This window comes from Bos mutus, chromosome 13, assembly GCF_027580195.1.
Source record: "Bos mutus isolate GX-2022 chromosome 13, NWIPB_WYAK_1.1, whole genome shotgun sequence".
Classification (NCBI taxonomy): domain Eukaryota; kingdom Metazoa; phylum Chordata; class Mammalia; order Artiodactyla; family Bovidae; genus Bos; species Bos mutus.
This window is the reverse complement of record NC_091629.1, coordinates 51,020,162-51,037,532: the sequence shown is the minus strand read 5'-3', so window position 1 is coordinate 51,037,532 and position 17,371 is coordinate 51,020,162. Positions and strand designations below refer to the sequence as shown.

The following is a 17,371-nucleotide window of genomic DNA, read 5'->3' as shown; positions in this document are numbered from 1 at the left end:
ACTGAACAACACAGAAAAGATTATGTGTTGAATTTTAATAAACCAGGTTATTATAAGCCAGGTTTAACAAACCACTTAATTACTGTCTAGCTCCTAAGTTATTCCTCATTTTGGCACCACCCAACGCTAAAGAAATAACCTATAAAGGTTTGGCTGTTTCTTGACTGCTGTTTCCACATTCCTGGTATTGGTTTTACTTCTATAAAGGAGATATGCTGCATACTAAACTATTTCTATAAAATTTAATCAAGATAATAAATGAAAACTAACAGAGTCGTATTGACAAAATAATAAATGTACCAGTGGAAAATTCTATATCTAAAATAAGAATTCAGCTAATGCTGCCACTGAAGAACTAAGTTTCTCCCTGGCAAAATGAAAACGCAGAAGAAAAATAGTGATAAATGTTTCTCCTTCATTCTTTCCACCCAGGCCCTCAATATCAAAATTGAGTTTATGCTAAATTAGCTGAAATAGTCAAAATAATTAAAATTAGTACTATACCTATGACATATAAAAATTTGGAGGAGGCTTTTTTTTATCATAATATAAGAACAGCAATAACTATCAATATTAATGAATGCTTACCATGTGCCAAGTACTGTCTTAAGCACTGTACATGTATTAACTCAGTCAGTCCTCACAACAGCTCTGCAGAGTCCTCCAAGGTCTGGCTTCTGTTTAACTAGTCTAATCTTCTGCTCCATGCTCTTCTTACCAAGGGCTGGTGCCAGACTGGTCTCAGAGGGTACTTGTGGTAAGCTTAACAAAGTACAGATCCACCAATATAATGTAGACTGTTGGAATCAGAAACTCTGAAACATGTCCCAGAAGGCTACATTTTAAACAAGTTTCCATGTGATTCTGAGGGGGGGTGAGGTTTAAGGCTCACTATAGCCTGTGCCTCCCATCTTTTATTTTATATATGGTGCTTTTTTTCATTTAACATTCCTTCACCTGGCTAACTCAGATCTAAGGTTTGGCTCAAGAGCCACACTGCTAAGGTAGAGCTGTTTCTAACCTTCATCTGTTCTTCCACTGCCTAGGAGCCCCTGATCTGTGCTCTCTTCTATCATTTTCCCTTGTACTATAAACACATGTTTCCATGTCTCCCTAACTGGACTGTGAGCTTATTCACCTTCCATCTACAGCACCAAGCCTGGCGCAAAGAAGAGCTAGTGGCTTGTTTGATAAAAGAATGAAGCCTCACTCATCTGCCTTTAGGGCTCTTATCCACAGAGCATCAGATGGAAATAGAAAGGTCTGGTACTTCATTCAAGGTGTGATACATTTTGACAGGAGCAGCACAACCAGGATTATACCTAAGGGCCCTGATTGCCAGGCCATCACGATAAACTGGCCTTCTCATCTCTTGGTAGCTCTTGTTATAACCCAGCCTCCCCACATATGGAGTCCTGGTCCACAACTGGGCTTCAAACCCACAAAAGTCAAGGAGACTGCACTCGACATGTAAATATAAATGTGAAATCAGAGAGGTAAGGATGACTATTTTTGAAAGGAAGCGGAGACACAGTAACTATTTGACCATTTAGTAAATGTCTACTTGCTAGAGACTATATAGGACGCTCATGATCATTATTGTCCCCACAGCAATTTGAGGAAGGTTTTTATCTGGCTTGTTGACCGAAGAGGAATGGAAGACCTAGAAAGAATAACTTCCCTAAGGCCACCAGCTAGTTTGGGGGCAGAGCTGGGATGTGAAGCCAGGTTGTCTCACAAAGACAGTCCTCCTTTTCCCTTCGCTCTGTTGCCTCTGGGTACCAACCAGAAGACCACTGGAGCCACCCTGGTGTTAGAAGAAGCTTTAGAAGCAGACTGGGCTCAAATCCTGCTTTGCCACTCACTTGTTGAAAGGTATTTGGTAATTAACAAACTCCCTGAGACTCATCTATAAAAAGATGATAGAAATGCCTAATTCATAAAGTATATACACCTATAACACCCTTGGTATATCAGTACAAGGGCTTCCTAGGTGGCTCAGAGGTAAAGAATCTACCTGCCAATGCAGGAGACCTGGGTTCAATCCCTGAGTCGGGAAGATCAGATGCCCAATAAAATGAGAGCTGGCCATGACCTTCTTCCCACAAAAGGGCAGGAGCAGTTTCCAGGATACTAAATACATCCACTGCTTTACTGTCTTCCTCAGTGGCAAGCTACTACGCTGTGCTCTACTTGAGAAAGGCCTGTGGGTTGTTACTCCTTCATATGACTGGAACCAGTTAGCAAACCAGCTGTGCAACAATCAGAATCATTCCCTGAAGCCTGATGAGGAAGCCTGAAGAGGAACCCCTTAAGTCCAAACACATTGCTTATTTCAGCATCCTTATGTTTTGTCATCTGAGGTCAGCAATGAGACAAGTAGCTGGAGGGAGAGAAAAGAAATGGATCGAGGAACTATTCAGTTAGAAGGTTTTCGGATGGCAAAAAAAAAAACAACAGCCAGACATTTCCATCCTTGTTTAACATAAAAGTGCCTGTTAGTAGATGGCTTAATGCTACTCTTAAAATTAAATACCATTTACTCTTCACTTGCTCATTGTTCTGATCACTATAATCAACTCTGGGATTTTCAAGCTTAAGGAACACACAAAAAAGTGTGTGTGGGGGGAATCTTTGAATTCTCTGTTTACATGATATGGAGCAGTGGGGGTCTGGGGCTCCCCAGTCATACCCTCTGTGGGGGAGGTCTTGTCTCATCAAGACTGGGATGTTTACATCTATTCCTTAAATGGCAGACTCAGGGGGAAAAGGATTTCAGCTGGAGGGTACTTTTAATTAAAACTACCAAGAGAGGGGAGTTTTCTGGTGGTCCAGTGGCTAAGACTCCAAGCTCCCAATGCAGGAGGCCTGGGTTTGATCCCTGGTCAGGGAACTAGATCTCACATGCCGCAACTAAAGATGTCGTGTGCCACCATTAAGACCTGGCGCGGTCAAAATAAACAAAACAAAAAAAACTACCAACAGTGTAGAAAGAAGAGGAACACAAAGAGGAAACCTACCCGCATCCCAGCCACTAGTATTAGTGAAGCAGGCACAGTGTTAAGCAGTTGATCAGTATTATTTCACTTAATCCTCGCATAGCAACCTCATAAAAAGATAGATTTCAATATTATCCCAATTTTACAGTTGAGGAAATTCAGACTCAGGGAGGTCAAGGAACATTCCCAAAGTCATAAAGCTAGTAAAATGACAGGACCAAGACACCAACGCAAGTCTTGTTGTGTACATGTGGGGAATATTAAGAATTAAGCGTGGTGTGTTGCTTTCTGCCTTGGGTGGTGGAGTAGAAGTGGTGCCATTTACCAGTATAGGAAAAGCAGAAGAGACTTGGAAGGAATGAGTATGGTTTTGAATGAGCTGAGTTTGAGTACCTGGGGCAGCTGTCTTCTGGTTAACTAGCTGTGTTGATTACAGCCTGGGAAAGAGACAAGGCTGAAGACTTGGAAATCAGTGGCAAACAGATAGAGGTTAAAGCTGCAGGTAGTAGATGAGATCAAGGAGAGTGTGAGGAACTGAAAAACAAGAAAAAGAATTGGGGACGACACCACCAATGCATGTGAGGGACAGGCTGAAGCAAAGAATCTGGAGATGGAGCCTGGGAAACCCTATTATCCTGTCACATAATAGGCCTGTTAAATTTTGGACATAGTATGAGGCCCTATAAAATTAAAAGTCAGCCCTAAACAATGCCATGTCATTACCACAGCTCACCATGGACACGATACAAATTTTTTTTGCCTGTGTTGGCTAAGCTCCCTTCTTTTCTGACTGCAGGAAAGCTTTTGCTATTTCCCTCTTCTAACCCTGGTAGGTGGTGGGAGCTCTGGTCTGCAGGTCCTCACTGTCAGGACCCTGTAAGTACCAGGCAACTGCATACCTCCTGACTTGAGGAGTCCCCCAGAATCACTTAGAATTCTTTGCAGATGACAGAAAAGTATTCTTTAAAGCAGTGACCTGTGCTCAACTGCTGTCATTGTTGATGAGCTAAAAGGTGCACATACACGTACCATGCACACCGCACACCTACACACTGCTTGGTAGCTCCCCCCTGAAAGCCGCTAATAGCCTCCAGGGGACCATGTTAAAACAGCGCAATTAACTAGAACTGCTATCAACTCAATAACTCACCTACCTAATGAAGCAATACATGGAAAACTGGACCTATTTTAATAAGAATTTTTAAAAGAGACAAGAAGTAAAGGTCAAATGCCATTTCTGGATCCCAGCTCTGTTCTTCTTCCCTCATATTCTGAAGCAGTTAATTCCAAGGAGACAATACATGCTGTGCTATTCTCTATAAAACCAAGGCGGCAGCCAATCATGCTGTTGTACCCAAGGGCAAATTTTTTCTTCCCAACCCGTCCCCCAAGCTAAGTGCCTCCCCTGATCTATTTCAGAAGGTTTTATTATGTGAACCTGAATGTGTTTCAATTACAATAATTCTTTTCCCTCTTCATCCCAACTCACAAAAGAAGAACTACATTCCCAGCAATTCTAGGTTATAAGAGTGGTCTCTGCTTCTTCCCTTCTCTCTCTAGAGTCAGCTTAATCTAGAGACTGTCCTCTCTCAACCCCTTCTGTTGGCTTGGGGAACATAAAACATGGTTGTTTTTATGCCACTCCTCTATTTAGCATATCATGACTCCTGACAGTCCCGTCAAGAATGAGTCTGCCTATTCTCTAGAAGCTATCACGTGGCAATTAGACTGCAGGCCAATAAAACCCACACTCTCCCAACCTGGGGTGTGGGCAAGTCTCTTTACCTGGCTTCCCAGTGACCTCCTAGAAGAATGAGTATGTGTGACTAAGGCCAGGTTGGGCAGAACCGGAGACAGATTTAGTGGAGAACTTACACTTCCTGAAGCGCCCACCATATTCTAGAGTCCACGCTACGCTTGTATTTGTCACTTCACCTGACCCTCACAACCACCCTCAGTGGTAGACCTAGCATTTTACATATGGGGCAAGAATTCACTGGAAAAGACCCTGATGCTGGGAAAGACTGAAGGCAAAAGGAGAAGACGGCAGCAGAGGATGAGATGATTAGACAGCATCACTGACTCAATGGACTTGAATGTGAGCAAACTCAGGGAAATAGTGAAGGACAGAGAAACCCGGAGTGCTGCAGTCCATGGGGTTGCACAGAGTCAAACACAACTTAACAACAAGGCTCGGAGAGTTTAAAAATTAACCCCATGGATAAGCAGTGGATCCTTCTGTACTACACCAGGCTATATTGCTATCGTATGAGTTTGGGAAAGTTTTGAGAAGTGACAGGGGCTGAGACTGGACCAGGATGAACTTAATCCTGAATTTGACAAGAAAGGGAAGCTTACAGGGCAGCCGTTCAGAGGTTCTGGACAGGCAAGCTGACTCCCAGCCCACAGTGCTTTATTAGGAGTTGCTAGATTACCAAAAGGAGTTTGTCATAGGGTGGCCTCACCTCTAGGGAAGTTCTATCCATGACAGGGCTCTGAAAGAAACAGCTCTAAAGTAGAGAAGAGAAGTTCTGCCATAATTTCTAAGCACACACTGCTGCTGCTGCTGCTGCTAAGTCGCTTCAGTCGTGTTCGACTCTGTGCGACCTCATAGATGGCAGCCCACCAGGCTCCTCTGTCCCTGGGATTCACCAGGCAAGAACACTGGAATGGGTTGCCTTTTCCTTCTCCAATGCATGAAAGTGAAAAGTGAAAGTGAAGTCGCTCAGTCGTGTCCGACTCCTAGCGATGCCATGGACTGTAGCCCACCAGGCCCCTCCGTCCATGGGATCTTCCAGGCAAGAGTACTGGAGTGGGTTGCCATTTCCTTCTCCATCTAAGCACGAGACAAAGAAAAACTTAAGGCTAGGAACCCTCTTGGTTTTGCTTCCAAACAAGCTGGGAGAAAAACCACTCACCCCAGGGGCATGATCAACAACCGTCAACTGTACTGACTCAACCCTGCAAGGTTCTGGAGAGCCCCAAATCCATGTTTGTCTTTAATGAGCAGTCTTTTAGGGAAGCAATTATCCATTCACACGGTCCATGAACATACACTGTGCATCCACCACATGCCAAAAACAGGGCTAGGCCCTGGGATCCAGAATTGACAACGTTATTAGTTCCATAATCTTCAGGGCTATGAAGTCAAAGTCCAGGGTTCAAGAGTTCACTTCAGAAGAGGTTCTATTCTAGCCCCGGGGCTCATGTTATGTTTCCCTGAGCAAGTGACATCAAAACTGAGGACTTGAAGGATGACTAAAAGGCAGTCAAGTGCACAGGTCAGAGAAAATTGTTAAGACGGAGGCAAGAGCATGGTCGAAACCTGGGGCTGGGCATGTTCGCAAACACTCCTGATGCTGGAGGCTGCTGTGCTCCAGCTTACCACACACACCTGGTCCACTTGCTTCAGAAGGGTGAGCATGTGCACAGGGACCCAGAAGACAGGACAGAGAAACCTTGCACAAGGCGCCCATGCTCCGCCCTGCCTGCCTTCTCACCCTACTGCTCACGACCAGGAGCAGAGGCAGCTAGGCGGGGTGGGAGAAGGGCCGGGGCTGTGTTTCCTCCTCGGGGTTCACTGCTCTTTGGGTGCCGGTGTATTCAGGATGCAGAGCTCATCCTCCCCAGCCCATTATAGTCCAAACATGCCTTCCAGGAGCTGTCTTCCCAAGCCATTGCCCTCACTAACACAATGTTATCAAATTCCTAATGCGGGTACTCTAAAGCAAATGTACTGTTACCAGCACGCCACCGGGCACATTTTTCAGAAGGAAAACAGCTGCTCACTGAATCTGTCACTTGTCTTCTCAGCGTCACGCACACAAGGCAAGAGCCCGCGAAGGGCTTGTTTTCCTTCATTTTCTTCACGCATGCTCATGGTGCAGGAAGCACCAAGCCTCTCTGTACAACCCAGCAGGTCAGCCACACACAGTCCTTGAGGAGTTTCCTGGATTACAGGACAGAGCCTTGACAACCAGGGCCTGCGCCTCAGGACCTAAGGTACCGATATCAGAGCTTCTATTTCACTACTCCAGTTTCCGCATCTTACAGAACAGGAAGGAAAATGCAGTCCAGAGAAGTTAAGTAAAGTGTCTAAAGTCACACAGCTACTTAGCTGTAGAATCACAGCTTGGTTCCTTCCTCAGTTGATCTCCTCATCTAAAGAACAAGGATACCACCATCTATTTCATGGGCTGTGAGGTCCAAATGGGGCTTCCCAGGTAGAGCTAGTGGTGAAGAACCCGCCTGCCAATGCAGGAGATGTAAGAGACATGGGTTTGATCCCTGGATTAGGAAGATCCCCTGGAGGAGGGGATGACAACTCACTCCAGTATTTCTTGCCTGGAGAATCCCATGGACAGAGAAGCCTGCTAGGCTATAGTCCATAGGGTCACAAAGAGCCAGACACAAATCAAGTGACTGAGCACGCACTCGTAAGGCCCAAATAAGGTAGCACATAATGCAGCCGTGCTAGGAATGTGGCAGGATTTCAGTGAATGGTGACAGTCTCCTAAATTTTATTTCCAAGATCTTCAAGACCATCCATTCTCTCTCCCATGCATAAATTTCCATTGAGGAAAGAAAAAAGACCAGCAATGGGGTTAACATGCTCACAGCTGGTGTTTCAACAGCTGGGGTTTCAGTCAGTACCTGGTTTGAGGTGACCTGAACTTTCTATGTGTTGTCAGACCTCCAGCCTGTAGTTCTTCCCTGCCAGACTTTTTGCTGGGTCTGGAGAGGAGATTCCGTCAAAGAAGGTATCCCTGGTGATAACCACTGAAGACATGCCACACCACCTTCCTTTTAGCCATTTCAAGTTGGTAGAGACTAAGTCAAGTCAAGATGAAAAGAGACAGACAGGAACTCTCAAACTTTTATCTAGGAGGGTATGGAATAAAAAAGATTTTGCAGACATCTATGCTATTCTACTAATCACTGATAAAAAAGAAAAATCAAATCATGGGACAGATGTTAACTTCTGATAAGATGACTAAATTAGCCAGTCAGCCAGCCCAGGTCCTCCTCTTTTGCACACACCACCACCTCATCGCCCCTGTAGCCCTTTCTCCATACTTTAAAATAACCACCCAACCATGTAAATTTCCTCTGCAAGTGTTTGTTAGCCTCCAGCAGAACCGTCAGTGCTCATAAATCCGGGGCCCTCCAGATTGCGCTGCCGTCATTTATTGGGAGAGGGAAGCAGCAGGCCTCTAGACAATAGCAGGGCAGGACTGGTCTAGCAGCAACTACTCTGCTTCCAGCACCGCGATTCATGGCACTTTGCTGGGAGTGCGCACCATCAGGGAGGAGAAACATAAAAAGGGGCACCTGGGCTGTAAATAGTTTATTTCGGCAATTCCTGATGTTGGCTGAATCATACTTTAATACAGAAATACATGAAAGCGCTACTCCGGAGGTGACATGTGTTGCTACCTCATTACTCTTTTCAAAAGGGTCTTCCATCAGAGAGACACCTCGCTACAAATTATAGTGAAGAAAACAAAACCCTCACGCACCAGCTTATTAACAGGCCAGCAGGGAATGGAACCACCAGAAGCAGCGTGACAAAGGCCATCTGTGACCAGGGGTCACTGGGTTGCTTTTCCAGGCACAGAAAATACGCAGATAAAAAAGAAAAAGGTAGCACACTTCCACCTGAGAGTCGACTCCTCAGCTGCACAGCACTTCGCCAAAGCAGCTCTCATCTCCCCCATTTCTCCTAACACCTTTAAGTGAGGCTGACTTCTCCAGCGAACCCTACCTTCATGCTCCTTCTCAGTGGTTCCCACTTTCTTGATCTTCCTGGGAGACTTCATAAAAAGGGGGAAGATGGTCCGTAAGCCAAGAATGTCAACAAACTTGTGGCAGTTGTCTGTGCCCTCGGGCCCGATCATGGCGTGGTCCAGCACTTTCAGGGCACTGCTCCGGGAGATCTTCTTTTCTCTGGGAACAAAAGAGGCTTTACATAAGGCGTTTCAGGAGCATGGTCTAGTCTTAAAAAAGAAAAAGTGTATTTTCTACAAAATTCATTACAATGGAAAAAAGAAAAATAAAAGCAAAAACAATTTAAAGGTCCACCAGTCAAAATATTATTACATTATAGTATATCTACATGCAATATTACACACTTATTAACAATCAGGAGAGTAGGTGTTAGAATCAACAAGTTCTTAAGATCAGAATGGTAAGCATGAAAACTAATATTCAAAATTCCATATGAAGCATTACCTCATGTAAAAATATGTAAAAAATATGCATTAGAAGACACTGAAAAGAAACAGATCAAAATACTAACAGGTCATTTCAAGGTGGTAGGATTATGGATCACCTATTCTTCCTTTTTCTTTCTCTTTAACAGCTTTATCAAGATATAGTTGACACACCATACAATTCACCCATTTAAAATGTACAATTCAATGGATCTTAGAATATTCAGAAATGTGCTACCATCACCTTAGGCAATTATAGAACACTGTCATCGTTGCCAAATCCAACGTCATGAAGATGTAAACCTATGTTTTCTTCTAAGAGTGTACTAGTTTTAGTTCTTACATTTAGATCTTTATTTTTGAACTAATCTGTGTATGTGGTATTAGTTAAGGATCCAACTGCATCCATTTGCACGTGGGTATCCAATTGTGACATCTGAACTGAGTCTGAAGTATGATTACTTGCCAGGCAGAGAAGAGAAAGCCATGATATTGGTGGCAGTAAGCAGCATATGCAAAGGTACAGGAGGTCTGTAAGAGCGTGTCACTTGGAGGGATTGGAAGTAGCTTTGAATGATGGGGGTGGGGAGACGACTGAGGGGAAGTGGGCAGGAACAGGTCACGACAGGCCCTGGCTGTGTTGCCCAAGGGACCTGGGCTCCATGCCACTGATGCTGAAGAAGCCGTGATATGTTTAAGAAAAGGAGGGCGCTACATAAATAGATTTTTGAAAGCTTAATCTGGCAATAGTGTGATGAAGGGCCTGGAGGGACAGAGCTTGGGGTCAGGAGGCACCTTTAAGAGACTACGACAAGAGTGCAAGTGAAAACAAGAGCTCTGATTATGGCAGGGCATCAAAAAGGCCTATTTGTGAGACATGGAATCTTAAATATCAGGAGTAGGGTAAATAAGATTTCTAAATTCAGCAGGGAGGGGTTTTTCTGCATCAAAATAAAATTCTGAAAGGAAACTAGACAAACAATATATTTGTTTTCACTGAAGCTGGACTTCAGCATCCCACTCTACAAACTTAAATTTACAAAGGTTATGACTAGGGCATGTAACCATGTGAGGAGAAATTAGGAAACTGAAATACAACATCCTTACTGTTTAGCCACTCAGAAAAAGTCCTCTTGAAATGAATGACGGTCATGTAACAGGGCACCTTCCAGTTACCATTCCGCATACATTCAAACCATTTCACATATAACAGAATTGTTTGAAATGCTAAAGGTAAAGGATGCTGCTTTAGCCAAGTCTCTCTTTTTTCCCTGCCTAAGCAAATTCAACAAACAAAAGATTTTAAAAGTAAAATCCTTTTCCAGGTAGGCAGTGTAAGACGCCTTTAAAGGGGGCAGTAATTGCATATTGATCACCATTTAGGCAAGCTGCACGGAGGTGAACTTTGGAATATTCACTGGGCTCAAGTTCAGGCTTTTAGCAATCAATAGCTGTTTGGCCTGAGTTTCTTGGGTTGGCTTTATTTGAAATATTTATTCTACTTGAGGACAAGTAGTTTATCTTAGTCTTGGCTGGGTTCATCAGGTTGTCGGTCATGCCAGGCCCAATGTGGATGCTGGCTGCTAGAAAATGGGAGCTGGTGGGAAAGGACTGAGTCATCTACTCTTCTACCAAGTGAACCTTCTGAGGAGGCAGAAAGGGGAAGACAGGGAAGTTTCCACTTAGGCTTAAGTAGACAGAAACTCTTTCTTTTTTTTTTTTTACACAGAAACACTTTCATAATAAACATGCATTCTGAGTATGTTCTTTCATCAAATATTTATGAAGCACCTAACAAGTGCCAGATATTAAGCTGAGATGTACAGAGAGGCACAGCTCATGCTTCTGAGGAGTGCGGTTCACAAGGGAGAAAGATGTGCAGACCATGGTATACTGAGAAGAAGAGCCATGTGCTACAGTGGAGGTGTGTGCAGAGGAGAAAGTGAATGCAGGGAGGAGGGCGAGGAGTCAGGGAGGCCTCACAACGGGGATGATGCCTGAACCAAGGTGCACTGGATGGCTTTCTCAGATCGGCAAAAAAGATAAGGGTATTTCGAGCAGAAGGAAACAGCCAAGGCATGAATAAGCATGCTACATTCAGGAGAGTGGTGCATGGTCCTGTGAGAACATTAAGAGCCAGAGAGGCAGCAGGAAAAAAATGAAGCCAGTTGATTCTGTGTATTAGAAAGATCATACTTGCCACAGTGGGTTGGACTGTATCAAGGGAGGGGAAGAGGAAGAAGTAGAAGAAAGAGTGGAAATACATGGAAGGCAGAGAAACTGGTAAAAAACGAAGTAACAAGAGACTATGGGTGAAAAGAGGTGAGTTCAGATTGATCCTGAGTGTTGGTGAGACACCAGCTTAGACTTACCGGTCTGCAGTCCAGGAATGAGATTAAAAATAGAGGGAAATGGACTTCCCTGGTGGTACAGTGGATGGCAGACTGCCTGCCAATGCACGGGACATGGGTTTGATCCCTGGTCTGGGAGGATTCCACATGTTGCAGAGCAACTGGGCCCAGGAGCCACAACCACTGAGCCCTGCACGCTGCACTGCTGAAGCCAGAGCCCCCAGAGCCTGTGCTTCACAGGAGAAGCCACCACAGTGAGAAGCCTGTGCACCGCAGCTAGAGAATAGTCCTGGCTCTCAGCAACTATGAAAGCCCATGTGCAGCAACGAAGACCAAGCGCAACCAAACACAAATTAATAAATAAATAAAGTTATTTTTTAAAAATGGAGGGAAATGCACGTGCTCAGTCACTTCCAACTCTTTTGTGACCCCATGTGTAAGAATGATTAAATCTATGGCTAGTAATTGAATCAATGATGTGAAGATTACCCTAAGAGGGTGAACAAAATATGCAGAAAAGAGGGATTAAACCCCGAAGGAAACTTATTCGAAAGACAAGTAAAAGAGTTAAAGTCCACTCCCTTCTCAACCAGAAGACTGTGAGGAATCAAGAAAAAAAAGTGATAGGCAGTGACAGTCTTCTTTAAAAGACACTGTGAACCATAAACATTTCTGCAAAAAAACGTGGATAATGACATATGAGATCATTTTTGTTTGCTTTAAAATGTACATGATTACGTTCATTTCCCTTTAGCTCTCCAAATATATCACTTTCCGGGATCCAGGATTCCTATGAATTAGACATAAGATCAACATGACTAAGTTCACAGGTGCTCTCAAAGTACAGTGCCGAAGAACACTAGTGCTGTGGCAGACGCTAAGAGATATTCCACCTCTAAAACAGAACAGTGGCAGTCTTCTATATCGCTAGATTCATTTTTTTCAATTTCTACTCCCATTCATTTTTTATAAACTACTAGTACCAACCATTTCTTGACTGCCTGTGCCAGAAAATGAAACAAATATGTAGAAAACAAAGGTAAGATTTTTGTTTCTAGCACTATAGTAGACATAAAAAAACACAGTAAAAATAAAAAACAGAAAGACATGTGGGAGACTTCTCCAGCAGTCCAGTGATTGACTCCATGCTTCCCCTGCACAGCAATGAAGACCCAGCACAGCCAAAAACAAACAAATAAAATTACATATATATATATACATATATATATATATATATATAAAGATTCTACCCTTCCAACACAAGGGATGAGGGTTTGATCCTTGCTCGGGGAACTAAGATCCCCCCCCATGCTATGAAGTATGGCCAAAAGAAAAAAAAAAGGGAGGAAATTCCCAAATATTTTAAAACTAAATAATACACTTCTAAATATATCATGAGTCAAAGATGAAGTATGGAACAGTCTTATGGACTCTGTGGGAGAGGGAGAGGGTGGGAAGATTTGGGAGAATGGCATTGAAACATGTAAAATATCATGTAAGAAACGAGATGCCAGTCCAGGTTCAATGCACGATACTGGATGCTTGAGGCTAGTGCACTGGGATGACCCAGAGGGATGGTATGGGGAGGGAGGACGGAGGAGGGTTCAGGATGGGGAGCACATGTATACCTGTGATGGATTCATTTTGATATTTGGCAAAACTAATACAATTATGTAAAGTTTAAAAATAAAATAAAATTAAAAATAATAATAATACTAAAACTCAACATTCAGAAAACGAAAAAAAAAAAAAGAGAATTGGAAGGTGTTTTGAACTGAAAATACAACATATTAAAATGTGTGTAACATGGTTTAAAGCAGCAATTAGAGGGAAATTTATACCATTAAATATATATTAGAAAATTCAAGAAAGATGTCAGGTCAGCGATCTCGAATTCCCTTCTTGAGGAATCAGAAGAATAGCATATTAAACCCCAAGCAATCAGAAGAAAAGAAATAAAGAAGATCAGAGTAGAAATCACTGAAACAGAAAACAAACAAAAAACCAGTAGAAATCAATGACAACAAAAACTGATTCTTTGAAAAGATGACACAAATGACTAACATTAGAAATAGCAGAAGGCATATCTCCCTGCAGATTATATAGGAGTTAAAAGGATAATAAGGGGATATTCAAGAACAACTTTATGCCAAAAAATTGTACCACTTAGATAAAATGAAGTCCTTAAAAGACACAAACTACCCAAGTTTACTTAAAGAGAAAAAAAGAAAAAGAAAAAAGATCACTGGAACAAGTGAAAAAATTTTACTTTATCAAAATTTAAAACTTCTCTGGGAATTCCCTGGAAGTCCAGTGGTTAGGACTTGGGGATTTCACTGTGGTGACCTGGGTTCAATTCCTGGTTGGGGAACTAAAATCCTGTAAGATGCATGGTGCGGTGACTGCCACCCCCCCAATCCCCAATTAAAACATTTTTTTAAATATAAATTTATTTATTTTAATTGGAGGCTAATTACTTTACAATATTGTATTGGTTTTGCCACACATCAACATGAATCCGCCACAGGTATACATATGTTCCTTATCCTGAACCCCCCTCACACCTCCCTCCCTGTACCATCCCTCTGGGTCATCCCAGTGCACCAGGCCCAAGTATCCTGTATCATGCATTGAACCTGGACTGGCGATTTGTTTCATATATGATATTATACATGTTTCAATGCCCAATTAAAACTTTTCAAAAGACTATGCTATGAAAATGAAAAGGTAACCTATGGACTGGAAGAAAATATCTGTAAAACAAATATCTGACATGAGTGTATCTATGACACAGAAAGAAATGTTAATAATAAGACAACCACTCTTACCCCTGCTCAAAATGGGCAAAAGATTTGATCATACACTACCAAAGAAGATATGTAGATGGCAAATAAGCACATGAAAAGACACTCAATATCACTAGCCATGAGGGAAATTCAAATTAAAACCACAAGACACCTACATACACGCACTAGAATGGCTAAAATACAAAACACTACATACACCTATCATATGATCCAGATATGATAGGATCAACTATTATACTGATCCTAGATATGATTCAACTCATAGATATCTATCCAAAAGAAATGAAAAATGTTGTTCACTCAAAGATTTTATTCATGAATATTAACAGTAGCTTTGTTCTTAAAAGCAAAAAAGTGAAAATCTAAATGTCTATCAACAAATGAATGAACAAACTGATGTATTCTTAAATGGAATACTATACAGCAAAGAAAAAGGGACAATTGTTACATGTGGCAGAATCTCAAAATAATTATAGTGAGTTAAACAGTTAAACTGAAAGAAAAAAAAAAACTCAAGATTAAAAAAAAAAATTGATGGTTCCTAAAATGGATGTATGAATGAATGTACCCTTCTCTTTCCTTTTTTTTTTTTTCCCTTTTGGCCTATACAGTTAATAATCAGCATGGGTTCACTGTATTTCTGCTACACAACCCCAAGCTGCAATTGTATACATCCCTTGGGATCACGGTGGTCTCTTCTTTTTCTAAGTGGAACAGGGTTTTACAACAGAAGTAATAAGCTTCATGTCAACGTTTTCAAGGAAACTGACAATGTAATTCTTCTGTCTCCCACTGGCTTTGTTGTTTCTCAGAGAACACTGAACCATTTGATAAAAGGACATACTGTTAAAAAGTGCTCTGTGGAGGCAAGAAGCAAACGCTTCGGAGCACAGTCTGTAATTAAACCCGGTATATTGAAATCTTAAATTTGCAGCAACAGCTTACCAAAGACAGACTTCTGTAACCAAGCACAAAGAAATGGCAAACCAGTCTCCATCCAGGGGCAATGAGGCCGTCTTTACAGCTCCACCCTCATTTTCTGCTAAATTCTAAGATGGCCATGGCCCCATAGGTATAATTTAGTCTTATCTCTGTGAATTGGACCCTATAAATCTCATCACCTTGTTAAACTGCATGATAAACTGTAACTCTCCCAAATTTTATTTTTCTCTCAACTATTTCTGACTACCAAAATACCACTTGGTTTATGTTCCTATCTTAACTCTCTGGCTGCCAGCCAAGGATCACCCAAATATCCTCTTTGTACCCTAGTTCTTCCCAGGTGGCTCAGATGTAAAGAATCTGGCTGCCGATGTGGGAGATGAGTTTGATCCCAGGCTCAGGAAGATCCCCTGGAAAAGGGAAATGGCAACCCACTCTAGTATTCTTCCCTGGAAAATCTCATGGTCAGAGGAGCCTGGCGGGCTACAGTCCAGGGGGTCACAAAAGAGTCAGACACGACTTAGTGACTAGACAACAACCACCACCCTAACTCTTGACTACCAAGCCAAAAGAATGAGGGAAGATAGCCGAAATTCAGGGCCTCTGGTTTTCTCTTCCTTTCAGAAGAGTTCTCCACCACCCAAGGGGCTCTGTGGGTCCCACCCTCACCTCATATTCTCTCTTTCCTTATCAAAAAACAACGGCCAAATGAGAAATCCTTTTTTTTTTGAGTTCTTATACTCTAGGATGGCTACCTGCTGTTTCTTTCACAGCATGAGTTCCAGTTTTAAATATCACCTCAGCAATCCTTTTTCTTCTTTTTCAAAATGTCTTCATCTATTCTTTGGCAGAGAGAGAAAAAAACAAACAAAAAATAGCCTTTTTTCCCTTATTGATTCTGTCAAGCACTGTGAAATCCAGGCACTCTCAACACAGGAATGAAAAAGTCATCTGACAACTAAACTAACAGTGGGATGGAGGGGAAAGAAGAGGGCAAAGGCCTGTGAGGGAAGGGCTAAGAGGTCCCAGACCTCCAAACAGGGCTCAGAAACAAAAGCTGAAACTCAGCTACAAATCTACACGAAGGGCTTCTTTGAACCTTGAGTAGAAAGGTTGTAAGAAATAAATACCTAAACCATAACCCTAAAATATCTAGGAGGAGGATGGAAGAAGAGAGCTGAGAGGGTCAAGTGTTCCAAGGGGGGATAAACTGAAGTGTAGACACTTGCATTGGCTTTGCTCTGGAGCCCAGCACGGCACAAGCCAAACCGGGCAGTGAGCCCAGGACTACAGCTGATGCCTGGCTTTCCTGGAGTCTTGAAGATCAGGTTCACCACCACCCTATTTTATATTCCTCACACACCAAAAAATTTCACACGGGCAAACAGGACTAAATGTCTCTTGACGGGAGACTACATTCTCAGCTACATGGCTTTTAATAAATCATTCCTCATTCTTTGGGTCTATCTACAGGATCTGCCGGCAATTCTATGACCCAATGATTCTAAAAAGCAAAAATATTTCTCAAGACGTTCCTTATTCATTTAGAAAATATTTACTGAGCGCCTAATAGGTATTATTGCTAGATTCTGGGGATACAGAGAGGAAAACCTGGTTCCTGCTCTCAAGAGTCTTATAGTACAGCCAGGGACAAAGAGGTGCTTGCCACACAGGATGGTAAGTGCTCCCACAGCGGGGGATGCCCGAACCTAATCTCCGAAATCAAGAGGGGGTGTGTGGGTGTAAGGACAGGGCAAGGGGAAGTGATATAGGGACAGAGGCTTCTTAAAAGAACTTTAGCCTAAGTATCAAGGGTGAGGTACCCAGAGAAAATAAAGAAATGTGTTAAGGAATCTAAAATAGTTTGGTTTAGAGAACAGAAAGTACATGTGTGGGAAAAGGAGAATGAGCGGAGATGGCCACAGGAGAATTAGGCAGAGGACAGATCCTGAAGGGACTTGGTACCACTCCAAATGTTCATAAACAAATAAATCAAGCTTCATTTTTCAAAAAGTAAATTACACTAACAGAAAAGAAATGGAATAAATTGCTTAGTTTCC

At 42.5% G+C, this 17,371-nt stretch overlaps 1 protein-coding gene across 1 annotated transcript in view; it reads right to left on the bottom strand.

Moving 5' to 3' along the window:
* The window catches only part of CTNNBL1 (catenin beta like 1), a 166,729-nt gene that overhangs the window by 57,441 nt on the left and 91,917 nt on the right, over window positions 1-17,371 (bottom strand). The window contains exon 11 of the mRNA XM_005895997.2: window positions 8,764-8,945. Within this exon, the coding sequence (XP_005896059.1) occupies window positions 8,764-8,945 (182 nt within the window). The remainder of the gene's footprint in view (window positions 1-8,763; window positions 8,946-17,371) is intronic.